The sequence below is a fragment of the Engraulis encrasicolus genome, chromosome 3 (assembly GCF_034702125.1).
Source record: "Engraulis encrasicolus isolate BLACKSEA-1 chromosome 3, IST_EnEncr_1.0, whole genome shotgun sequence".
NCBI lineage: Eukaryota > Metazoa > Chordata > Actinopteri > Clupeiformes > Engraulidae > Engraulis > Engraulis encrasicolus.
The window spans coordinates 13,328,777-13,351,983 of NC_085859.1; the positions used below are offsets into that span (position 1 = coordinate 13,328,777).

The 23,207-nt window shown below is 41.1% G+C and overlaps 2 protein-coding genes across 2 annotated transcripts in view; both read right to left on the minus strand.

Moving 5' to 3' along the window:
- Positions 1-502: 502 nt before the first annotated feature.
- On the minus strand, positions 503-9,038 carry nudt12 (nudix (nucleoside diphosphate linked moiety X)-type motif 12). The gene is made up of 7 exons (XM_063194309.1): positions 8,404-9,038; positions 5,945-6,264; positions 5,279-5,605; positions 3,450-3,617; positions 1,982-2,095; positions 1,657-1,856; positions 503-902 (listed from the first exon to the last, which is right to left on the minus strand). Exons 1-7 carry the CDS (start codon positions 8,607-8,609, stop codon positions 792-794), a joined length of 1,446 nt encoding a protein of 481 aa, XP_063050379.1. The 5' UTR covers positions 8,610-9,038; the 3' UTR covers positions 503-791.
- Positions 9,039-12,143: 3,105 nt separating this feature from the next.
- LOC134445737 (solute carrier family 12 member 2-like) overlaps positions 12,144-23,207 on the minus strand; it is a 35,713-nt gene continuing 24,649 nt past the window's right edge. The window contains exons 21-26 of the mRNA XM_063194790.1: positions 21,188-21,298; positions 20,186-20,297; positions 16,776-16,862; positions 14,969-15,104; positions 13,136-13,203; positions 12,144-12,297 (exon numbers count right to left, since the gene is read on the minus strand). Of these exons, the coding sequence (XP_063050860.1) occupies positions 12,162-12,297; positions 13,136-13,203; positions 14,969-15,104; positions 16,776-16,862; positions 20,186-20,297; positions 21,188-21,298 (650 nt within the window). The 3' untranslated portion in view covers positions 12,144-12,161. The remainder of the gene's footprint in view (positions 12,298-13,135; positions 13,204-14,968; positions 15,105-16,775; positions 16,863-20,185; positions 20,298-21,187; positions 21,299-23,207) is intronic.

Consider the following 23,207-nt stretch of genomic DNA (forward strand, 5'->3'; position numbering starts at 1 on the left):
GCAGTGAGAACCTTGTATTGGAAAATAAGCTTTGGCTTCTGCAATGCTGTGAAAATAATGAAAAGTATAAATAATGTGTGTGTGTGTGTGTGTGTGTGTGTGTGTGTGTGTGTGTGAGTGTGTGTATATACATAATAAACTTTCAATACTGAGTGTGTAATATACATGTATATATTAATTAGCTGATTATTCATGACTAGTTACAGACACAGTGCATATGTTGAATCAATTACGTTGGTGAAACAATCAACATATATGATCAATATATTCAATTTAAAGTGTCTTTTGTAGAGCAGGAAATCACTACCATTTCAAGCAGGCAACTTTTGGCTACTACAATGGTAGTTTAAAAGCTCATAGTTTTGTGGAAGTACATGTGTAATTTAATTCCACGATCAATTTTAATTATTGTACATATTTCCAACCACAAAATCAATTTCACAAAGGAATTCTTTAGCACTGATATCCATCATGCCACTCTCGCAGAGGTGTAAATACTGTAAAATGTACTGTAAAATGTGCTTCAGCTAATTCATTCAAGGTACACAACTATTTCCGCTTAGCCTATGTCATTTACATGTTTCCCAGTCAACCAGCGGTCTGCTATTAAAAATGTCCTTACAGTTTGTTTTTTACCTGAGTGCAGTAAAAGTAAGGCTTTACGTTGTATGGGCAGGTGTCTGTTTGAGCATGTCCGTGAGGTTCAATAATACTCTTTCAATATTTAATGTGTACCACGTCTGACCCTGTTGTAGACACGTGGTAAAGGAGACCATTCATGTTTACTGTGTTTATAAATTAGCATTCATGCCAATCCAGTGCTTGATAAGGTAGTGGGCGATGGCCTGTCGCGGAGGCATGGAGAAAACGGCATCCTTTGATCTCACAGACGCCTCTATGACCTGAAAAGAGAAGAGTACCCTTAGAACATGTAGAGTAGCCCTAATGTCAACATCTTGATGGCAGTGCCGATGCAAATGAGATAAAGCCAACCTGTTTGTAGAACAAAACATTTCAGAGGAAGCTTTGTCCCCTCTGTTATTAGAGAAATTAAAAATAAAGCCTCCAAACAGACTGTGATGGCATCTTTTGTATTTTTTTTAACCATATTTAACTGTCCTACACACTTACCTCATTCCACTATATATTTATCAATCTCACAATTATGTAATTCAATATTACAGGGTCTTCCTTAGAAAGACATCCAAGACAAAGAATTGAAATCGCTTAGGTGAAGTGGTGTCTTGTCCAAGTTATAGACCAAGCCAACACAAGCCAAATAACCATCTAGGTGGAACAGCGGTATCAAAGTAAAAGTAGAGGTGAAAACCCCTGCCACAGATTCCTTTCAACACGGGTGACTTCTCTGAGTAAATGGCTACGTTAGAACAAGCGTCTTGTCAGATCACAGAAATCTTGCTTGCATTGGCAAATGCCTTAAAATTAAACAAGGTTTACAGTTGTACAATTTAGTGAGTTATTGGATGAACTTTGTGTTCAATTTGACTGAATTGTTGTTTTTATTATTTTATTATTATTTTATACTATTGTGTGTAGACCTTTTATAGCCACTTTATTATCCTAACTAATTATTTATTCAAACTGTATTCAATGTATTACCCAATGGTGGAAGACCTTGCACAATGAAAAACATACCTGTTGTCGTGTGAACCAACGTGCCTCCTCAATCTCATTGGTATCCACATTAATGGCAGTTGTCAAGGCGACAGCGTGACAGCCAATCATGAGGCAGGATGGCATGGGCCAGGGCTGGCTGGAGACATAGTGCACGGGTCCAACTCGGACACCGCTCTCCTCCCACACCTCTCTCCGCACACCCTCCTCAACGGTCTCACCTGCCAGTCAGGCCAAACCACATGTTTTAGAACAGAGTGAGCTTAGGAGAAATAACTACACTATGACAACCAAATACCGGAAAACCAAAGTAATATTGCAGTGTATAGTGATATGGTGACTGTACCTGGTTCTATGAACCCAGCAAGGCAGGAGAACATGCCAGGGGGGAACACTTTCTTCCTTCCCAGCAGACACTGGTTACCATCAGGGTGGATGACAAGCATGATGGCTACTGGATCTACAGTGCAGCATAACACGAGTGAAACTATGTAGGCAACAGGCTTGTACGAAATTCCGAATTGAAAGAATTTCAATTCAAAATAATGCCATAATACGAACACTAGGTGGTGCCATTACCTTCAATTTCTTTGAATTTTAATCTACACCATCCATTGAAAGTACATACAACACCACCACCTAGTGTTTGTATTATGGCATTACTTTGAATTGAAATTCTTTCCATTCAGAATTTCGTACAAGCCTGGTAGGCAACACATCTGCAGCACATCTACACATCCACCATCTGTTTATTGCTAAGACCTGATGAGAAACTCTGACAGCAGCTATGGGTTGTTCGTCATATCGTCATTTCACCACCCTGGCAGACTTCAAGTTAAGGGAAATCTTATTACCGGTAATCTAATACATCTAAGGACAAACAACATAATTGCATATACATAGGAATTGCAAGAGGCACGCCACGTCCCTAATCTTATGGCAGCTGTGGCCTAATGGTAAGGGAGTTGGTCTTCGGATCAAACGGTTGCATGCTCAAATTTCACCCTGAATTCCATAGCTGAAATGCCCAGGAGCAAGGCACCTAACCCCAGATTAAAATTGTTGTCAGCCAAGTTAGTAACCAATACCCTGTAAGGTATTTTTTTTTATCCGCTCTATCCTTTTTTTTACAGTATGTAGTATATATAGCTTTTTGGGTCTTTCTTTTACAGGACACAGAGAAAATGATTAGGAGAGACAGATGACATAGGGTTGTTGGTAAAGGCCCATGTCGGAATTGAACCTGGGTTCCCACCGGCATGAAGCCTGTAAGCAGCCATGGCTCAATGGTTAGAGTGCTGGCCTTAGATCAGAGGGTTGCAGGTTCAAATCCTGCCCTTACCAGCATCTCCAACCATGGCTGAAGTGCCCTTGAGCAAGGCACCTAACCCTGCATTGCTCCAGGGCCTGTAACCAATACCCTGTAACCAAATAACTGTAAGTTAACCCTCCTGTTATCCTTGGGGTCTATTTTTCCTAAATATATGGGGTCAATGTGAAAAAAAGTGAAATTTCCACAAAAATGTTTTTCCTAAGGGCTGTACACATTTTGGTTACATCTATGTTCCTTGGGGTCAATTTGATGTGGGGGGGGTGCTAGTACTTATCTAAAGGGCTTTTTATGTCCCCAACAGAGCAACAGTAAATATCTGAGACATAAACTGGAGCAAAAGTTATTGCTTCTACTGATTTTGTAGACATTTAAGTGGCTGGGGTCAAAATGACCCCAAGGATCACAGATGTTACCTAAATCTGAGGATAACAAGAGGGTTAAGTTAACTGCAATGTAATGTAATATGAGGCGTGTTCCTCACCCACTCGTGGGTAGCAGGTGTTGTGGATGCCCTTCAGGCTGCGGCAGCCCTCTCGTAGGCAGCTCCTCTTGTGTCCTCCCTCATCTACAGTCGTCTCACTCCCGCAGGTGGGACAGAAGCTGTATCTGCTGTGCCACGCTAGCATAGCCCTTGACTGGGCAACAATACCTGTGGTGAGGAGATAAAAAAAGACCAAAGAGGCAACAGCAATGTCACATTTAGAAGACACAAAAGATATCTGTGATCATATTACCCTACACCATTGTGTTGATATTGTTTGTGACAGTTATTACACAGTTTGTTAACGGTGCCAAATACTAACCCCAACTCCGATGAAGTTGGGACGTTTGGTAAACAGTGAATAAAATCAAAATGCTATCATTTTCAAAACACTCAATCTATTCATTAGATGGAGAATAGTGAAAAGACAACATATTAAGTGTTAAAACCGAGAAAAAATATTGTTTTGGGGGACATATGTACTCATTTCTAATTTGAGAAATCCAACACGTCTCAAAAGAGTTGGGACGGGGACAATAAATGGCAGCAAATGTCGAGGAAGACTAAAAACAAAACAAAAGACAACACTTAACAGTTAAATACATTAACCGATGAGATGATTTTATATAAAAAACAGTGTTAATTCCTATCTTGGACATGATTTCACCAGCTTAAATGGTGGGTGTATTCCTTGTCATGTTTTGCAATGTTTTCCTTTCTGTAGTGCTTACAGTGTGACAGGTCTTGACCAAAAACCCACCATTTTATCACATGCTGGTCCTTATGATGGAGCCAAACTGTTAAAACATAGTAGAGAATGCAATTTGACCTTACTATGTGGCAGTAATCGAAGATCTCCCTTCAAAATATAATGCATGAGTGGCTTTTCATGCTGTTTAAAACCCATTTATACCATTCAGCACTGTATTTAACTCTACAGATGAGTGAGAACATCTTAACCAATGCACTACTGCATCCGCATGCCATCATGGAGGCTGACTTTTGAAGCTAGCACTAACACAAGTTGGATGGTCCATTTTCACTGTAGCACAGGATGTGCAATGCTCTATTATTGTCAAAAAGAATGGACTTCTACAACTTCTGCTGACTTCTGTAAGCAAAGGACAGTTTCCCATGTCTTCTGGGTCTATTTCAAGTGAGCTCAGGTGCTTAGGAGAATGTTAAACCCCTGTGTCATTTTCATGCATTAAGCATTCTTAATATGGTCAATTTTCAATAGCTCTAGCACTCCAGGAATTAGAGTGAGACTACAGCCAATATATATTTCATGATGTCATGAACCTATACAATGATTTTATTAACAAAAATATGTCTTATATACACTCAATCGTGGTAAATCAAAGGGAATTCAAAAATGTATGTAATAACTATGGTAATTATTCCCTTTGCATCTTTAATTCTGAGTGACTCAGCCTCTCTGTGATGATCTTATACCTGGACACCTATATTGTCCATCAGTACAATTCATTTTGAAATGTTCTTCTTTGTTGCTTTATCTTATTTGGATGTTTACTAAATTTCACTGATCCCCGTCCCAACTCTTTTGAGACGTGTTGGATTTATCAAATTAGAAATGAGTACATATGTCCCCCAAAACAATATTTTTTCTCGGTTTTAACACATGTTTAAACATGTTTAAACATATGTTGTCTTTTCACTATTCTCCATCTAATGAATAGATTGAATGTTTTGAAAATGATAGCATTTTGATTTTATTCACTGTTTACCAAACGTCCCAACTTCATCGGAGTTGGGGTTTGTATATTTAAGTAATGTATCACTATATAATGTTCTCCTCAGTCACCTACTTGCATCATTATCACTGAGCATTAGCAGGCCAGGCATTGGCGGCTGGAGAAAGAAGCTTTTTGAGTCTGAAAGCTTCAGCAGCTCTGTGGGGTCCTGTTCTGTGTTCAGAGCGAACCACGCAGTCAGTCCATCATCATCCTTCTCCTCCTCCTCCTCTCCTCCCTCCCCCTCCACCATGGCCATGGTAGTGGTGGTGCTGTTGGGCACACAATTCCGCTTCTCCTTCTCCACCCCTAGGAAGACCACTGTGACGCCAGGCTGCTCCAGAAGTGGCATTACCAAAGACGGACGCAGTTTGCTCAGCTGGTTGGAGACGTTATCTCCACCTGTGTATGGCAAGGCATTTTAACATATAATTAAATGCCATTTCCAATGTATTCACTATATGAATGCTAGTTTTTGTCCTGAAGCTGGATCATCAATTATGACCATTGTGAGATGAATAAGTTGAAATCTACAAAAATGCAATGATGCCCAGATGAATTATACACAAAGTTGTCATCTTTCAGTCAAAAAACATAACTAGAGCATTTCTAAAATAAATGAATAAATGAAAAAGGATCATGATCAGACAGTTATTGCAGAAAATTCTAGACTTGGTATGAAAATCACAAGGAATAAAAATACAGAAAGACGCATGCATACTAGTCCTTCTTGTCCCATACCTTTGCCGTTACTGTCGTCTGAAGCGTCTGGTGTCACAAGGGGGTTCAGGTTGTGAAAAACGATGTACACTGTATGTGGACACATCTTCTTGGTGGCGAGCCACTTAGTGTCTGTCCTCTTGTTGCTTGACCTATCTAAGAACTCGTGATTGAAGTAAATGTTCTCCCCAGGTCCATGAACGACATTGAGAGAGGTGCTCTGTGGACACCTGTCCAGAACCCCACCGCCGGACAACAGCGTAGCAATGTGCTTGTGGCCCCAGAAACGAGCAACGTCATAAGCAGTCTGTCCAGATTTGTTCACAGGCGACAAGTCACACCTTCACAGAGAAGCAGAACATCAGATATTTTCTTTCATTATTGTTTACACACTCTCCCACACTGCCCCAGTAATCAATCAATCAATCAATCAATCAATCAATCAAGTAATCAAAGTATTAATATAGCACATAATCAAACGCAGTCATCATTCAATCAATGTGCTTTAAAGCAAGTCAGGTCAGGTGACAGTTAGTAATCCAATAGTCTGTTCCACACTGCCCAAATGTATTTTTTAATCTACAGTATGATGACCATTCAACAAGATCAAAGTCAAATGGATTGATCCAACTGGTGACATGGGCGTGGTTGTGAAAACGGTTCCCTTTATACCGTATTAAAGTAGGCCTGTGGGTTTTCTGGGTGGCAGCGTGAGCAAGTGTGGGTATAGGGGTAGTGCATGGCCTTGAGTGCGTTCCAATAAGCGACCTTGTGTCCTCCACTTGTGCTTGTGGCTTCGTAAAGGAAGTAATATGACATGATGTAATCACTGTCAACAGTATTTTATTTCAATATCTCGCAAAAGCTCAATTGTAGAGTCATTTTCTCAATTGCAAACTGGAGGGTGAATGAATAATAGTCCTCCAAACATTGTTTTGGCTCGGCTGACAGCGGGGAAACTTATTTGCTTTATCCACGGAGGGGGGGGCCAGTAGGCGGGGCGAGGCCACAAGCACAAGTGGAGGACACAAGATTGCATATTGGAACGCACCCCTTGTCTGTTTACTGTAGGGTAGCACGTGAGCAAATGGGTGGTAGAGAGGGCAGAGTGGGTTACATTCAAGAGTAGTATGTGTGTTTACAAAGGAGTAGAGTGCAGATACAGGGTTCAAACCTTGGGTTTGCCTGGGTGCCCCTACCTTAGCATGAGCCTAAAATTTGACGACTGCACACTGGGGACATGTTTAAGGGGATTTGAAAACAAATGTTGACTGTATGTACTATACGAGTTATTTTCTGTTCCTTTTAAAATGCCAGCCCAGTACACTTGACTTGGCAATGCCCAGATACAGCTCCAGGCCTTTTTATTAGAATAGCATGGTTATTCACCAGAAATGAAACCCCATTGAAAATGAATGGGGTTTTATTTCTGGCGAGTTAGAATTAAACTGGTGAGTTAACACCAAAATGTGGCATGGAAATCTACAGGGTATATTGAAGAGTGAAGTGTGGGGCACCAGGTCAACAAACAAGACCAGCTGACAGCAAAGCATCAATATCTGGGCTTCCATAACTCCCATGCACTGTTTTTGCCATTGACTTCAATGTTAAACGCATCATGGCCATTATGAAGACAGAGAATGTCCTAACCAACTATTGACCACTGCATGTTATGTAGAAAGTACCAAATTTCAACTGATTTAATGTGACCCGAATTTTGATGAAGAAAAATGTGATTTTATAACAATATTCTAATAATGCGAATTCCCCAATTCATGGGTTTTTTGAGCTGGAAGGCCAACGTATATAAAAAGAAAAAAAATAATGATTGGAATAGTTAAAAAAACTGGGCCATGAATCTACAATCCATGACAGTTTAACATTATTGATGGAATTATGGAAATAAATAAACTTTTTCATGCTATTCTAATAAAAAGGCCTGGAGCTGTATGTCATGCTGTACGTTTTCATTTACGGATCATACACTCCTTTTATCCGACCACCATCATGAACAAATCCTATTGTGCCTATTGTTGTCCACAGACAGTGATGGGCAAAATGCATTCATTAGTTAGAATCTAGGGGGGGCACATATTCCAAATGACCTGCAATTAAACTAGGAGGACATTCAACCAGCCAATCACCTGGCTGAATTGGACAGGTCCAACCAAGTCATTCGTAATATGTGGCACGGGACTGTAACGAAGGACCATACTTTTATTACTATCTTACAATGTCATGCAGTCCAGTGGGCCTACACCATTACACATGTGTTTGCCATAGATAACGCTGTGTATAGGGAACCGTTTAGGCTGTTCTGTGCGACTCCAGAACTAAGGAGTTTAGCCCCGTCTCAATGAAACCGGGCATATTTTGCAACACCTGATACATTTTTGACATTGACACTTCCATTGTTTAATTTTCCATAGGCTAACAACACCGAAACTGTATCCCTACCAGTTGCGTAAGCATTAGCCTACCCTTTCGCAATAAGAACTTTGGCAACTTCGAAGTGTCCATTTCTTGCAGCAAGCATCAGTGCCGTCCACCCGTTCTCTCCACGTTGGTTGATCAAGAAGCTCGAGTTGGAAATCAAAGAGGTGACCTGCGCTACATCACCCTGCGCCGCGAAGTTAAAAAAGCGCTGCGCCATGTCCGCTTTGGGATTTGAGGTAAACGCTGCCATGTCCTTTGGTGAAAGCTATTTTCCCCAAGACTACAGCGTATAGGCCCTACTATAGGATTAAGCACGCGTAAAATACTAAACAGTACTAGCCTACAAGCAGCACACAGCGTTGCATTGTTCTGTCTTTAATCTCTATGTGGGTGAAGCAGGCAGTTCAGCTGTCAAAACTTCAACTCTGCTCAAACTCTACCGTCCCAGCGCGCATGTGTTTTTGAAACAATGGACAGACTACACCGTCTCCACAACACCGTGAACTGGCAGTGCGTAAATATATTCCCTCGGCAAAAACACTTGACATAGGGCACTCTACACCTTATAAACTGATGAACTCCTTATGAAATTGCACTCCTTATGAAATTGCTGGCAAACGGAACTGAGCAGGTTTGACGTCAGTACTCATTTCCGTGTGTGACTTTGCAATGACGATGCGATGTCGACACCCTCTGTCCAAGGCGTTGAACTGCATACGCTCGTGTGTCGGTTGTGTGCGCGCCTAACAGGCGCACTGCCGCAGCTCATAAAATAGTCTATTATAGAGTATGAAAAACTGGAAGAGTCTCTTACTAATGAAAGTCATGCATACATTCGTCATATAGAAACACTTGAAGCTAATTTCTTGATGTTGTATCATTGTGGCTCACAGATAAAGAAATCCCCAAAATTCTGTGTTAATAACAAAATCGTCAAAAAGGGTCAATAATAAAGGTGTGTTGGACAAAAAACAAAACAGGTAGCCTATGTTCATTTCTTTCTTTTTATTTTTTGGTCAATTTGGCCTTTTCCCTTTATGGTAAAAGGACAGTTGAAGAGGTGGACAAGGAATAGGGGGGAGAGAAATAGGAGTGGAAAAAAGACCCTGGTTGGACCTGAACATGGTTATGCATTTATGGACGGGTGCCTTAGCACGCTGCGTCACAGCACCACTGGTATGTTGTTCAGTTCTATGCGCTTCAATATTTGGTTGGGCTTCCTTTCACAGGAATAACTGCCTGTGGCGCTATGGCATGGAAACAGTCAGCCAGTGGTCACTGCTCGGGTGTAATTACAACACTAGTAGTATGATATTACGTGGTTGTAACCAACTAAAATATCACTAGTGTTGTAATTACATCTGTAACTGTAGTACTACTTGTAATTACATATTTCTGTCACCTTCTGCCACTATCAACAGGTAATGGAAAACCTCTTGTAGGTCTATACTTTTTAAAGTATTGTATTGGCCTACTGTGTGTGTATAGAGAGCTTAGGATGCTAGCCTACATTATAAGCACATATGAATAGAACAGAGTATTTCACAGAATTTCTGGAAGCAATTTATTTAAAATACCGTTTTATGTATTAGCATTGATGTTGTAATTGTGGTTGTATGGACATGAATCAGTGTAGCGACGCTAACTTTGTCTAGAGACAGAGGTAGGCCTAACGGGTAGTTAATAAAAGCAAAATGTTGGTGCTACATATGAATGTAAGTGACACTGTCATTGCAATTCAGTGCAAAAATACTTTACAGCAAAGTCCATTTCTTTTGTGAAACACTAGGTTCATTTTCCAACTCAAATGTTCCTATTCTGACCAGGCTTGTACGAAATTCCGAATGGAAAGAATTTCAATTCAAAATAATGCCATAATACGAACACTAGGTGGTGCCATTACCTTCAATTTCTTTGAATTTAATCTACACCACCCATTGAAAGTACATAGAACGCCACCACCTAGTGTTCGTATTATGGCATTACTTTGAATTGAAATTCTATCCATTCAGAATTTCGTACAAGCCTGATTCTGACAGTTGAGTTTTTACAGTTTTTGAATGTATTCAGGCTGTCATTATTAATTAGACCAGTGACATGGTGAGTCTTTGGCTGAGCAAATCAAGATTTTATAAAGCTCTGAGGGGATTAAGAAAAGAGCCCATAAAGAAGTATTCCTAGAAGTACTTTTGCCTCTCAAGACAAGAGGTCTAAGGCTTTTCAGAGGCTTTTAGGCTGCTTGCACCACCCTAACATTTTCAAGTATTTTCATTTCATATATATATATTTGGGACCTGGAAGGTCTGAGGTTTCTAATGGTGTGACTTATATGTTTCAATGACAAAAACTCACAGAGTTACAGATTTGTTTTTGGAGACACATTGCCCTCTGAAGGGCACTCGGACCTCAGAGGGTTAAAAATATTCACAGAATGTGAGAAACTGTTAACATTAACAGAATATAGTGTGTGTATTCCGGCTTTTAATGTCCAATATTTGTCTTTTCATGTTCCCTTAATGGACACATCTGGGCCATTTTAAGATTGAAAATTGAATATCCAACACCTTTAGATGAACAATAAACGGGCAAACTTAAAGCAAAATTGCCTACTTCAACAAACTTTGCAGAATGTTCAACATCCGAGTTGCAGTTTAACATGGTACTTTATTATTTTAATATAATGTTATATTGTTCGCTCTTTGCAGAAAAATATGGTGATATTGCCAAATTGACATGAGAGGAGAGGATTCAAACTCAATCAAACACAATCTAATACAATCAATTACCTTTAAATAACACAATTCCTTAAAAAAAAAAAAAAAAAGAACAGAAGCAATGTCCTGCCTTCTGTTCCCCATTAGAATTAGGCCTATGAATAGCGTCAAAATTATGATGACTATGACCCTTTGGATTCCAGTAAAGAAATAAAATTTTAAAGGGCATTTTATTAAACAGCATAGATCAAAAATGTGTGTTAATCATTAGACTTCTCTGAAAGCCAGGCAATAGTAATACATGATTCATCAGTGATGATGACAGTGACATTTCCAGCTTAAATATTAATTCTATTGGAACTAATTCCGGCAGGTAACATTACCTCCTAAACTCCTTGTGTTTTCTGTCAGAAAACTTAGAAAACATATCACATGATCTAGAAACTTGCTGTATACAGGAATATGCATATGTTATTTCTGATTTGATCCTTCAAGAAATATTGTCTGTTTTCTTTGACTTTGTCTTTGTCATCTAGCCATCGGGGTCAAATAAACCCAATTTGATTGCAAATCTGGGGGTGTTGTGGGTGTACTTACTACAAAGCAGACTTAACAATGTATTCAAATGCTGCATAGATTTCTCATGTTGCTTAAACTTATATGCAAAATATGCAACATACAGCACATGATCACATACACCAACATAATAAAGATCCACACAGACATGTTCCCTTTTGCGTTTTATGTGGTGCTTTTGTCTGTGAGTTTTTTCCTGCCAGCTGCCCAAACTATCAACCTATATGGACATTCTGCAGGCATGTGTGTGTTTGCATGCGTGTGTGTGTGTGTGTGTGTGTGTGCGTGCGTGCGTGCGTGTGTGTGTGTGTGTGTGTGTGTGTGTGTGTGTGTGTGTGTGTGTGTGTGTGTAGTTGATGTCCATTAAGAGTAGAAGGTGTGTGTGTGTGTGTGCGTGTGCGTGTGTGTGTGTGTGTGTGTGTGTGTGTGTGTGTGTGTGTGTGTGTGTGTGTGTGTGTGTGTGTGTGTGTGTGCGTGTGTGCGTGCGCGTGCGCGTGCGTGTGTGGTGTCCATTAAGAGTAGAAGGTGAGCACGCTCTGGTGGTTGCCTCGCACCAGGAGGAGAGGAGGCAGCTCTTTGGAGAGCGTGTCCAGCCAGCACATGTACAGGGCACTGGACACCGTCCCTTTCCTGGCCAACGGCATACTCCTGCGGGGCGGGGCACACAACACATCAAGTCTTTAGTGGCCCATACTGAGATTCATTTTCACATCAAAATAAATGTACATTTTGGTAAAAAATGAAAAGTGGGGAGAAGCGTAATGAAATTTGATGCCATAATTAACCACCTTACCTTACCTTATCACTGCACCGCACTGCACTGCACCTCACTTACCTTATTCTCCGCTGTCATTCGTCAGAATTCAGTGCGATGACATACTGTAGGCACGCCTAACTAGCCACTTGTAAACCATCATAAGACCATAAAAGCAGTGGTGGATGAAGTAAAAGTAAAAGTACTTTTGTGGTGTAATCACAACAGTAGCACATGATATGACATAGCTGTTACACCGTTTACTCCATTTTACCTACCTATTGAGATCAGGCTTGTACGAAATTCCGAATGGAAAGAATTTCAATTCAAAGTAATGCCATAATACAAACACTAGGTGGTGGTGTTGTATGTACTTTCAATGGATGGTGTAGATTAAAATTCAAAGAAATTGAAGGTAATGGCACCACCTAGTGTTCGTATTATGGCATTATTTTGAATTGAAATTCTTTCCATTCGGAATTTCGTACAAGCCTGATTGAGATAGACTTTGTTATTACTGAAAAACAATAAAAACCTAACAAGGACCCACCACAAACTCAACCCAACCTGTGCAGAATCAGCTTATCGTAAGACAAGTACATTTGGTCTACTTTTTACTCAGATAAGTTACCTGTGTTGGAAAGAATCCGTGTTTCTTTTTTTTTACTTTTACTTTTACTTTGTCCACCACTGCATAAAAGAGTAGAGTACTCCCACAATGCCAGCACTTACATGACTATGAGGTTTGCAGTGCTGGAGTGCTCTTTCAACAGCTCATTCAGTCTGATCTGCCGGTTACTCTGGAAAAGGAAAAAAAAGGTTATCCACCAGGTCTATCAGAAAATAGAAAGAATAGATTTCTGAACCACTTTGAGCAAACCTGCTTGTGAATGTTTTTACTTTCCCCATTGCATTTTAACATGTCAACCATGATTTAAAGGGACACTGTGCAGGAAATGGTCAAAAAAGGTACTGCAACTATGCTGCTTATTGAAACCGGGCTGCCTATTGCCATATTTGATCTTTACATGAAAGTTTACTAATAAACAAATGTTTCCTAGTATGATCCAAGTACAGTCATTTTTGCAGCTAAAACTGCCTATTTCTGGAAATTCAAAATGGCGGATCATGGAGTAGATCCCCCTTTTCATGTAAGAAAAGTGCAATTTTTTCAGTCATAATGAATACTTAGAATTTTATGGTGGTGGTAAGTATTCATAAAAAAGGTAACATTAATGAATGGGAAGCATGAATTCTGGAAATAAACAACTAAAAATCTCACACAGTGCCCCTGTAGCCTCTTACTGCAGCAGGGGTCGCCGGCGACCCTATTCACTTGCTGAAAATGCTTAAATACATCATAACAACATTGCTATGACATTACAGAGAGCCATAGCGCTGTACTAAGGGGTTAAGGTCAGATTAGACTTCAGCAACTGCGAGCGTGAAAAGTCGCGTGGGAGTGGCCACGAACCAATTTTGTATTCATGCATCTGCGAGCTCTGCGAGGTCCGAGGTCTCGTTGCCAGCCACATTTGAAATTGCGCGATTAGGCTACTTTCACTACATTGTAAGCACTGCGGTCATTATTAAGCAATGTTGCTTTCTATCCCGGTTAGCTAGGTATTTTAACACAAATTGCAAAGGCAATGCAGTGGTATCATTATTTGACATACCCAGTCTGTTTTCACGAGCAGAAAATGCAAGCATGTAAAGACAGTTGATTCTGCCAATGTGTGTTTACATTCGGTGGAGGAACGGTAGTAAAACCGCAGGCATTGTGCTACGAGTGTTCAACTGATGCATTGTTTGTTACTTAGCTTAGCTTCGTGTATTTACACACATTTACACACAAGGCATTAATAAAGTTTTTAACAGAATACAGCTCTGCTCTCGCAAACTACTGGCATTGCGCTGCCACAAGAACAGAACAAGGAAGTAGCGAGACGACCAATCATAGTGCCTTTTTGTCTGCGTACTCCGCGTCCGTCCGACGGATAGTTACAATTTTTTCGAGGCGCTAGACGACGGGCGCAGAGCCTCTGAGAGGGGGGCGTGGACTCGCATAGACAGAAAACGGACGGACGCAGATTCTATGCGAGCGAAGCATAAATCTAGCTTTAAAGGACAACAATGGCTGCCCCCCTCCCCCAATACAAACATTGTAATGAGGAATCAATCCTGGGCCCAGCGCAGCTTACCACTGAAGGCTTCCCTGGATGAGGGAACTACAGGATCTGGCAGTATCTTGATGACCTTTTTCCTTTGTCCACAATTGTTTCAAAATGGAACATTACCTCACTGTTTAGTATTTTAACTAATGTATCTGTTCAACTGTTTAGACATTCATGCGTTCACAATACTGTTACTGCCCATTGTCAACAACTGTGTATCAACCCAATTTTGCATAGTTTCCTCTTCCTGCTCCACAAATGTTGCTAAATAAGTGTATGTAGGCCTATTTAGAGCATTTTTTTCAGTTGTTTCCAATATATGTATATAGGTAGGCAACGCTTTTTTGACAGTGGTGTCCCCCACTCTGACAGCCCGAGATGGGGGTCTGACCTTAGCTCTGTAAAGTTCCAGCTCGTTGTCCGTTATCCTCCAGGGCTCCTGAGCCTTTAGTCTCTCAGCAGCATCCTGCTCCATATCGTCCTCCTTCAAGCGATATGGTTCTACCATCTTCGCAAATGCCTCCTTGCTGTGCGGTCAAACAAATGACCAAATTACACACACGTAAAGTACAAAGACAGACAGATACATGTAGATGACGGACGGACCATTTACGCTTGCCTCTGTTCACACAAGGCAATCCCATTCCAAATAGTCTCCATCATAACCTCAATGTTCAGTTTGTGGCCAAATTAGCTACAGCTGTTGGTCAGTATTCATTTTCGGGCATAATTAATGACAGCTGCCAAAAAAATCACAGTGTCCTGTAGGGGTGGAACGGTTCACAAAATTCACGGTTCGGTTCATATCACGGTATCAAGGTCACGGTTCTCGGTTCTCTACGGTTCTTTTTTAGTTCATGATAAATGGTGCACTGGGAATATTAAACCCTATTTATATAACTGTAATTATAAAGTGATGATGCGCAAGTTGAATCAGCTGTCGTCAGCCTTTCAAATGCCCTCTTTCAAGTGGCTAATAGAATCAGACTTATCACTAAATATCCTACATATGCTTTGTATGGGCTTATAATGTGAAAATGGTGTGATTTTAATTGTGACATCCTCTGATTGGTCTTATATTCTAATGTATTAATCAGAGAGACTGGGTAAGATACTCCTAGAATCTCTACTTTACATATTTTTCTGGGCAGTACATGAATTGCGGTTTGCCACGGACTGCATTTCACGGTTCGGTATGGTGTGTGAATTGTACGGTTTCGGTTTTCGGTGCGGTTTGTACCATCCCTAGTGTCCTGTGACCTGTTCCACACTCCAGCCCTGGCAGGAGGGACATTGCACTTTACCATGCCGCTAGTGCTGACCAAAGAGGCTTGAGACAAGAGGGCTTACTCACGTCATAACAGCGTAGTACGAAATGATGGCGAGGGGAGTACGGAAATGTTATTCTTCTTCTACGGTCAGTATTGGAAGCATCAGGGAAGCATGCAATGACACTTCCCCGAGGGTCGGAGTGTGGAACAGGTCATAGGACAGCGTGAATGTTTGTCAGCTGTCCTTAATTACCCCCAGCAATTACTGCTGACCAACAGCTGCCGTTAATTTGGCCACAAATTATCCATCATGGTGTCGCCCCCACTGACCATGCGCAAGGGAGTACGGAGATTGTATCCATCGCACCCACTGACCAATGACCATGCGCAAGGGAGTTCATTTTCCATCCACTCGTGTCCTCAGGCAACGCCCCCGTACTACACCGTGGCCAATGCATTTCCCCCTGAGAGATTGTTCTTCTGTTGAGTTTCTTTGGTGCTGACAGAAGAAGAAAGAAACTACCATGCCGTACCTCACTCTAACCCTAGACATTTTACAAAACCACATCACCAGTAACTTCCACTAAAGAAACCTAACCTAACCAAACCAGGGGTGAATTTCTCGAAACCAATGTTGCTTACTACATTAGCTACTTTTTTAGCATTTTCCCATTGACAACTACCGACGTTGCTAACAGGCTAACAACTTCTCTTTTGAGAAACTCAGCCCTGGTTCATTCACATGTTTGTACTTCGCTTGTCTCTCCTTTCCTTGCTTTGGATGAAAGCATCTGGTGAATATGAATATAATGTAACATAGCTTCAGATGCTTCTAAGTCTTTGACAATATACTCACACAGTCCTATGGTAAACTGTAAATGTCTCAACCAACTAGCACAAAAGCAAAGTTTTATTTTGTTTTGTTACCTTGATTTCTTAGGCTTGGTGTTAATATCTCCAAGGACTGTGATATCTGAGAAGTCAATCCTGAATTTTGTCAGAAGAGCTGCCATTCTGAAAAAAAAGATTTTTAAAAAAGAGTTTTAAGAAGAGGTTCCAAGGGTAAACGTGTGTTTATGGGGGGTTCAAGGATGCTTACTTGTGTCAATGTGACAATGAGACTGTAAATACTGTGAAATATGATATCTAGTGAAATTTCTGTTGGTCAGCCATATGCTGTAGCAGCCTGATCTCCAAAAATTCCGTGCTCCTGGACACGGATGTTAAGGACACGAAATCCGTGTCCAGGAGCACGGATTTTGCCACAATTCCGTGTTCCTGGACATGGAATTGTTTTCCGTACTCCTGGACACAGAATTGTTTTCCGTGATGGGCACACGGAAGTGCTTTCTATAGGCTATTACCACAGCACTTTGTTAAGTCTATCATTAGAAAATAGATACCAAATTCTAATACTAAATAAAATAATGATAGAACAATTTAAGTTGTGCCCTGACCAAAACAATCTCTAACCTTAACCTGTCAGTAAAGAAATATTTTTGAGAAATACTTTTTCCTGTTGGTCGGTAGGCTATCAAATTCAAAAATGAAATAATACTAGCTGTGTCCAGACCAAAACAATCCCTAACCCTATCCTGTCAGTAGGAAATGTTTTTTTTTTTTAGAAAAAATATTTGAAATGAGAAAAATCCTGAGAAAACACAAGACTGTGGAAACATAGAGCTGTGGGAGTAGCCTATAGAGAGAGCACTTCTCTGTGTCCATCACGGAAAACAATTCCGTGTCCAGGAGCACGGAAAACAATTCCGTGTCCAGGAGCACGGAATTTTGGCAAAATCCGTGCTCCTGGACACGGATTTTGTGCCCTTAACATCCGTGTCAAGGAGCACAGAATTTTTGGAGATCATGTTGCTGTAGGTTACATTTATGAATGTGGATGTAAAATTGTAATCAATGTTTGTGCAGTGCTGAGGTGGATATGGTGACTTGGAGTTGGGACTGGGGGGAGGGGGTGTCAGTGCAGTGTGTGTGTGTGTGTGTGTGTGCGTGCGTGTGCGTGTGTGTGTGTGTGTGTGTGTGCGTGCGTGTGCGTGTGTGTGTGTGTGTGCGTGCGTGTGTGTGTGCGCGTGCGTGTGTGTGTGCGTGCGTGTGTATATGTGATGAGCAGTGCTGGGGATGAGGCAAGAATGAGTTGGGGTGGTGGGGTTGCTGTGCCACTACTGTGTGTGTACATACACACACCCACACAAATCAAATACGCACAGTATCGACAAACATCGTATAGGACAGAAAGATATGTCAAACTCCGGCCAGTCAATGCAAAGGAGTCTGGTCAAATTCGGTCAAAGAACGGTCTCCTTACCAATATACATCACAACCTCCACTTTCAACACAATAGATAAATGGTTATCAAGGTTTATATGGCAAAGTAAACCACCCTGACTCACATTTAAAAGGCTGCTATGTTCAAAAGCTGATGGAGGACTTAATCTGCCAAACCTAAGAAAGTACTACTGGGCAGCCCAGCTTAGGTCCATGGCTGCTTGGCTGTCAAGAGACACAGACACAATATGGGTGGACATGGAACAAGGTGACTGGATTCCACTGGATTCAACCCCACTCCTAAATCAGAATCAATGGGGGAAGGGAAAATAGACAATATATGGATTAAAAACACTCTTAGAATATGGTCTACTGTGAAGAAAAAATTACATCTTCCTATGACCATATCCAGGGCTGTAAGGATTGCAAGAAATGTGGACTTTGTACCGGCCAGCCTTGACGGGTGCTTTAAAGGATGGGAGAAGGCAGGTTTAGTTATTTTGGATCAGCTGTTTGAGGGACACATCTTAAGATCATTTGAAGATCTGAGACAACAATTTGAACTACCACAACAGGATTTCTTTAGATATTTACAAATACGACATTACTTACACAAACACGAAAAATGGGAAAGCCTCTGTAACCCAACATCCAAATTAGAACATTTCTTTATTGCTGCCATTCAAGGCACAATAAAAAACAAGTTTATATCATATATCTATAGTATATTGCAAGATGATTTGAAGGATAATAGTATGGACATTAAAGAGAAATGGGAATTAGAAATGAATGTCATAATTTCAGATGAACAATGGGTAAATACTTGCAAACGTGGACATAAATTAACCAGTAGTCCCAACTGGAGAGAGTTTGGATGGAAGATGAGAATGAGGTATTACAAGACCCCACAAATAATATCAAAATGGAGCAATACCTCAAGGCAATGCTGGAGGGGATGTGGTATGGTGGGGGACCACACACATATTTTTTGGGATTGCCCGATTATCTCTGGTTACTGGCAAAATGTACAAAAAGAAATTCAGAAATGCCTATTAATAAACTTGCCTCTAGAACCATCATATTTTGTCCTAGGGGTACTACCAGATGATCTTGATGAAAATGATGATACTGATCTATTACGAACGCTTCTCCTGATTGCTAATAAAGTTATTACGACCTTATGGTTACAGCCTCAACCTCCAACAATTGCACAATGGAAAGATAAGATCCAGGAGGTTTATGGCATGGAGAGTATGACAGCGTTCTTGAATTTGAAAATGGAGGCTTTTTTATGGAAGTGGACTAGAGTTGTCATACATTTTCATTTGATATAGTTTTTTTTCCTCTGTTCCCTTTGTTTTAATATTATGTATAATTATTTTTATTTTATGCTTTCGACCTGTACTGTGAATTTGTTGTTTTGCGTGACTGCACTTTTTCCTATCCCTCTATCGCCATCTACAGCACTAAGGGGACTCCATTTATTCTCAACCTCAAGTTCACCGGACATCACATGTATCCCGGAAAAAAACGACCCTGAAGTATCTCTCTCTCGTATAAGATTTCTAGTATCGATCTCTATTTGGTGACTCCATGACAACAATCTTTAATATAGAAGTAGTATATAGAAGTATAAATCTTGGAATGTGTTGAAAATAGGTGGCCTAGAGTGGATCCCGGTACTTGGCACTGCTTAATTGGTTCACCTGGCTTATAATTAGACAGCGTGTGGCCTGAGTAGCTAGCTTGCTGATGGAATGCGTAGAACTTGGAAGTTAGAGACGCCAGCAGGCACACAAGATTTTAATTTCAAGGTGATTTCAAGTGATGGTTTCAAGTGATGGTTTTTGTTTATTTTTGGATTCAAAGGGAATCTCTATTATTTTGTGACAAACTGGAAACATTATTTTTGTTAGATGGAATAAATCATCCTGATATTAAGACAACCTAATGGCGTCCAAGAACTGGTTCATAAGGAGACAGTACACATACAAAGACAAAATGTTTGGAATGAATTGCAGAAATGAATATTAACAAAAATACAATAGACTCACGCTCTGCGATCATGGTCAATCCTGTTGATTTTTCCACCAATGAAGACTCGGATTTTACAGTCTGTCCATTTTTTCTTGTTGGTGAGCAGGTAAGGGATCAACAGGGTGAGCCCTTAAAAAGTCATTTTAAACGGTATTAGCTCTCTGAACACTTTCCAGTCTGTGTGTGTGTGTGTGTGTGTGTGTGTGTGTGTGTGTGTGTGTGTGTGTGTGTGTGTGTGTGTGTGTGTGTGTGTGTGTGTGTGTGTGTGTGTGTGTGTGTGTGTGTGTGTGTGTGTGTGTGTGTGTGCACTGTACTATAGTCTGTCATGTCTTTACTGTGTGTAGAGGTACAACATGGCTATGAGCACCATATGATTTTAATATGGATTTCATATGGATTTAAAAGCAAACAGTGCCACCCCAATGAAAGTCACAAAATGTGGTGCACATTCTATGTAGAGTTCACCAGTCAAGTTGGATCAGATTTGGGCTATAAAATAATTTATAGATACAAATAATAGTACGTTTCCAATGGGGATCCAGTTTTGACACTGGCCTCGGCCATGTTCCAATCTTTTTCTTCTCCAAATAGCTGACTGTCCTATCACAATAGAGGCTACAAAAAAACATACACGTATATACCGTATACTATATAGCAGAGGTGGGGAACCTTTGTCATTCGAAGGGCCACTTCAAATTCATCCGAGGGCCGTAAAAGTCCTCCGAGGGCCGTACTATGAACACAAACCAGGATTTTCCCCTTCACTTTAGGCCTACATTGAAGGCAGCCACCTTTTAAACAAACACCACCTTCTCTAGGTTCCCTGAATATAACTTAATTGTATTGCAAATGCATTTTCTAAGATTCCTTTACAAAATATGTCATATTTCATGTGAAGCTGAATAACATTAAAATTATATCGGGGGCCGGATAAAACGGCCCGCAAACGGCCCTTGAGACATAGGTTCCCCACCCCTGCTATATAGTGTGTCATGAATACATCACAGATTAGCACACACCTCCATCATCAAATAGCCACCACACATCAATAGTGCCCTTGCCCTGTTTCTTCCGGAACTGCGCACTGGCCTCCAGGAGCTGCTGATCCGCCATGCTCAGATGCTTAGGGTCTAAACAGGAACACATCAGGAAGTCAGAAAAAGCTCTCACTTTGGCTGCATTTGCACTGCAGATTGGATATGCCCAATATTGTGCTCATCATTACACTCATTAGGGGCCAAGCAGCGAAGCTGGCGAAGGCCCCTATAGAGTTAGTAGGTTTTCTTCATTATTATTATTCTCTAGTCACCATTCCTCTCCCTCTGCAAGTCTATGGCAGCCCATAGAACCGTACATAGGAAAATGCTGTAAATCGGCACACACATTCGGGCCCGGCTCAGCATTACCCACAGCAATTTATAGGTCCCCAGCCCCAACGCTCTAGCGCCACCAACAGGTCAAAGTTGCAGGTACATTTCTGCTTGTAACTTTTGAACCGCTGGGCCGATTTTCATAAACTTGGTATCCCTGGAATCCTTGGGCCAAGACGAATCCAACGCACCCTATGACGTCATTTTCCGCCAGGATAGTTTTCCCGCCATTTTGGATTTTGTAAAATTCAATAAAAATGCTATTTTTTCGGCAATTTTTGACCAATTCACCCGAAATTCGATATGTAGTATCTCTGGACTGAGCTACACATGGGGTCTTCAGGAATATTGGATATCTTTTATCGTTTAGCCGTGAGAGCTAATCAAAATTGTCGTAAACGTGGCGAAACAGGAAGTGAGGTCATATCTCAGCAACCGTTTGTCGAATTGGGCAGGGATTTTGTACACACATAGTAGTCCATCCCATGACCTACCACAAAAAAAATCAGATCCCCAGCTCAAACTCTGTAGCGCCACCAGCAGGTCAAAATTGTAGCTACATTTTTGCCTGTAGCTTTTGAACCGTACTCCCAATTTTCAAAATATTGGTACACAGGTCATCTTCACACTATGCTGCACCCAGGTATGGATTTTCGTAACGATTGAAAAAACTATCAGCTCTCAGCAGCCATTCAAAATTGTGGAAAGAATGGAGGGATTTTTCTCATCTCTCTGTCCCCCTTGCCAACGGCACCTGCGCACGTTCACTGACACCATTCTCGGCAGGGGGTCTCTGGACACACCAGAGACGAGAGCTTAGGTGTGTGCGTAGTCTGCTATTGCTCTAGTGTCAACCAAAGCCCCACTGCCCCAGCCCCTGCACATATATATATACACCAATTCCTCAGACCAGTCTCTCAAAAGGCTGGCCAATATTACATTGCAGCCTATAGGATTCTTATGTTTAGTATTTCAAGGACATATCTATTTTCAGTAGGCTCCCGATTCTTTTCCATAATATTGTATGTCATATAAACAATTTTACTAAATAGAATGATCACAGAGGATTATAATTGCTGTCCAAAAAGCAAGCCTCTCAAGTATAGAAATGACTTGCTGATATTTTATAGACTAATTTGAGAGGGAATGGAAATGTGTTACTCAATATAAATCAAGGGCAGCACAGGCCCTGCCATGGCCAACCGGTAGGGCACTCGTCTATCATGCGGCTGACTGGGGTTTGATTCCCAGCCCAGGTCCTTTGCCTACCCTCCCCGTCCCTCTCCCCATTTTCCCCTCCAAGGAATGCACCCCAACATTGGCGAGATTTGGGCCAAAGGGGGCGCTGCAGTTCCTTCTGTTGCCATGGCAACTTTGGCAAGTTTACTGCTTGGCCCCTCATTGCTGCTTGCAGCTATATTTTTCAATCGTTTTCACATTTTCTCTCTGAGCTCAGTGGGACAACTGGATGCTTAAGGTGTAAACATGAACACGTCAGACAATTATAAGAGGTTGGGCTGGGGACATGCTGTGTGCCTAAAACTACACATGCAACCGCATGCACATACTTGCTTCAGGGCGACCGGAGCACTTTGCACGATAGTGAAGGTATCATCTAGGGGTAGATAGCCAATGGGGCTCTCATGAATGTTTTCCTCCATTGCCCCTC

Bases quoted from the DNA above. Each gene is read 5' to 3' on its own strand.
- nudt12 (XM_063194309.1), bottom strand. From the start codon at position 8,609: ATGGCAGCGTTTACCTCAAATCCCAAAGCGGACATGGCGCAGCGCTTT. The intron at 5,606-5,944 runs GTATGGGACAAG...TGCCATACACAG, and splicing joins AGACGACAGTAACGGCAAAG to GTGGAGATAACGTCTCCAAC. The intron at 903-1,656 runs GTATGTTTTTCA...TTCTCTTTTCAG, and splicing joins GTTGGTTCACACGACAACAG to GTCATAGAGGCGTCTGTGAG.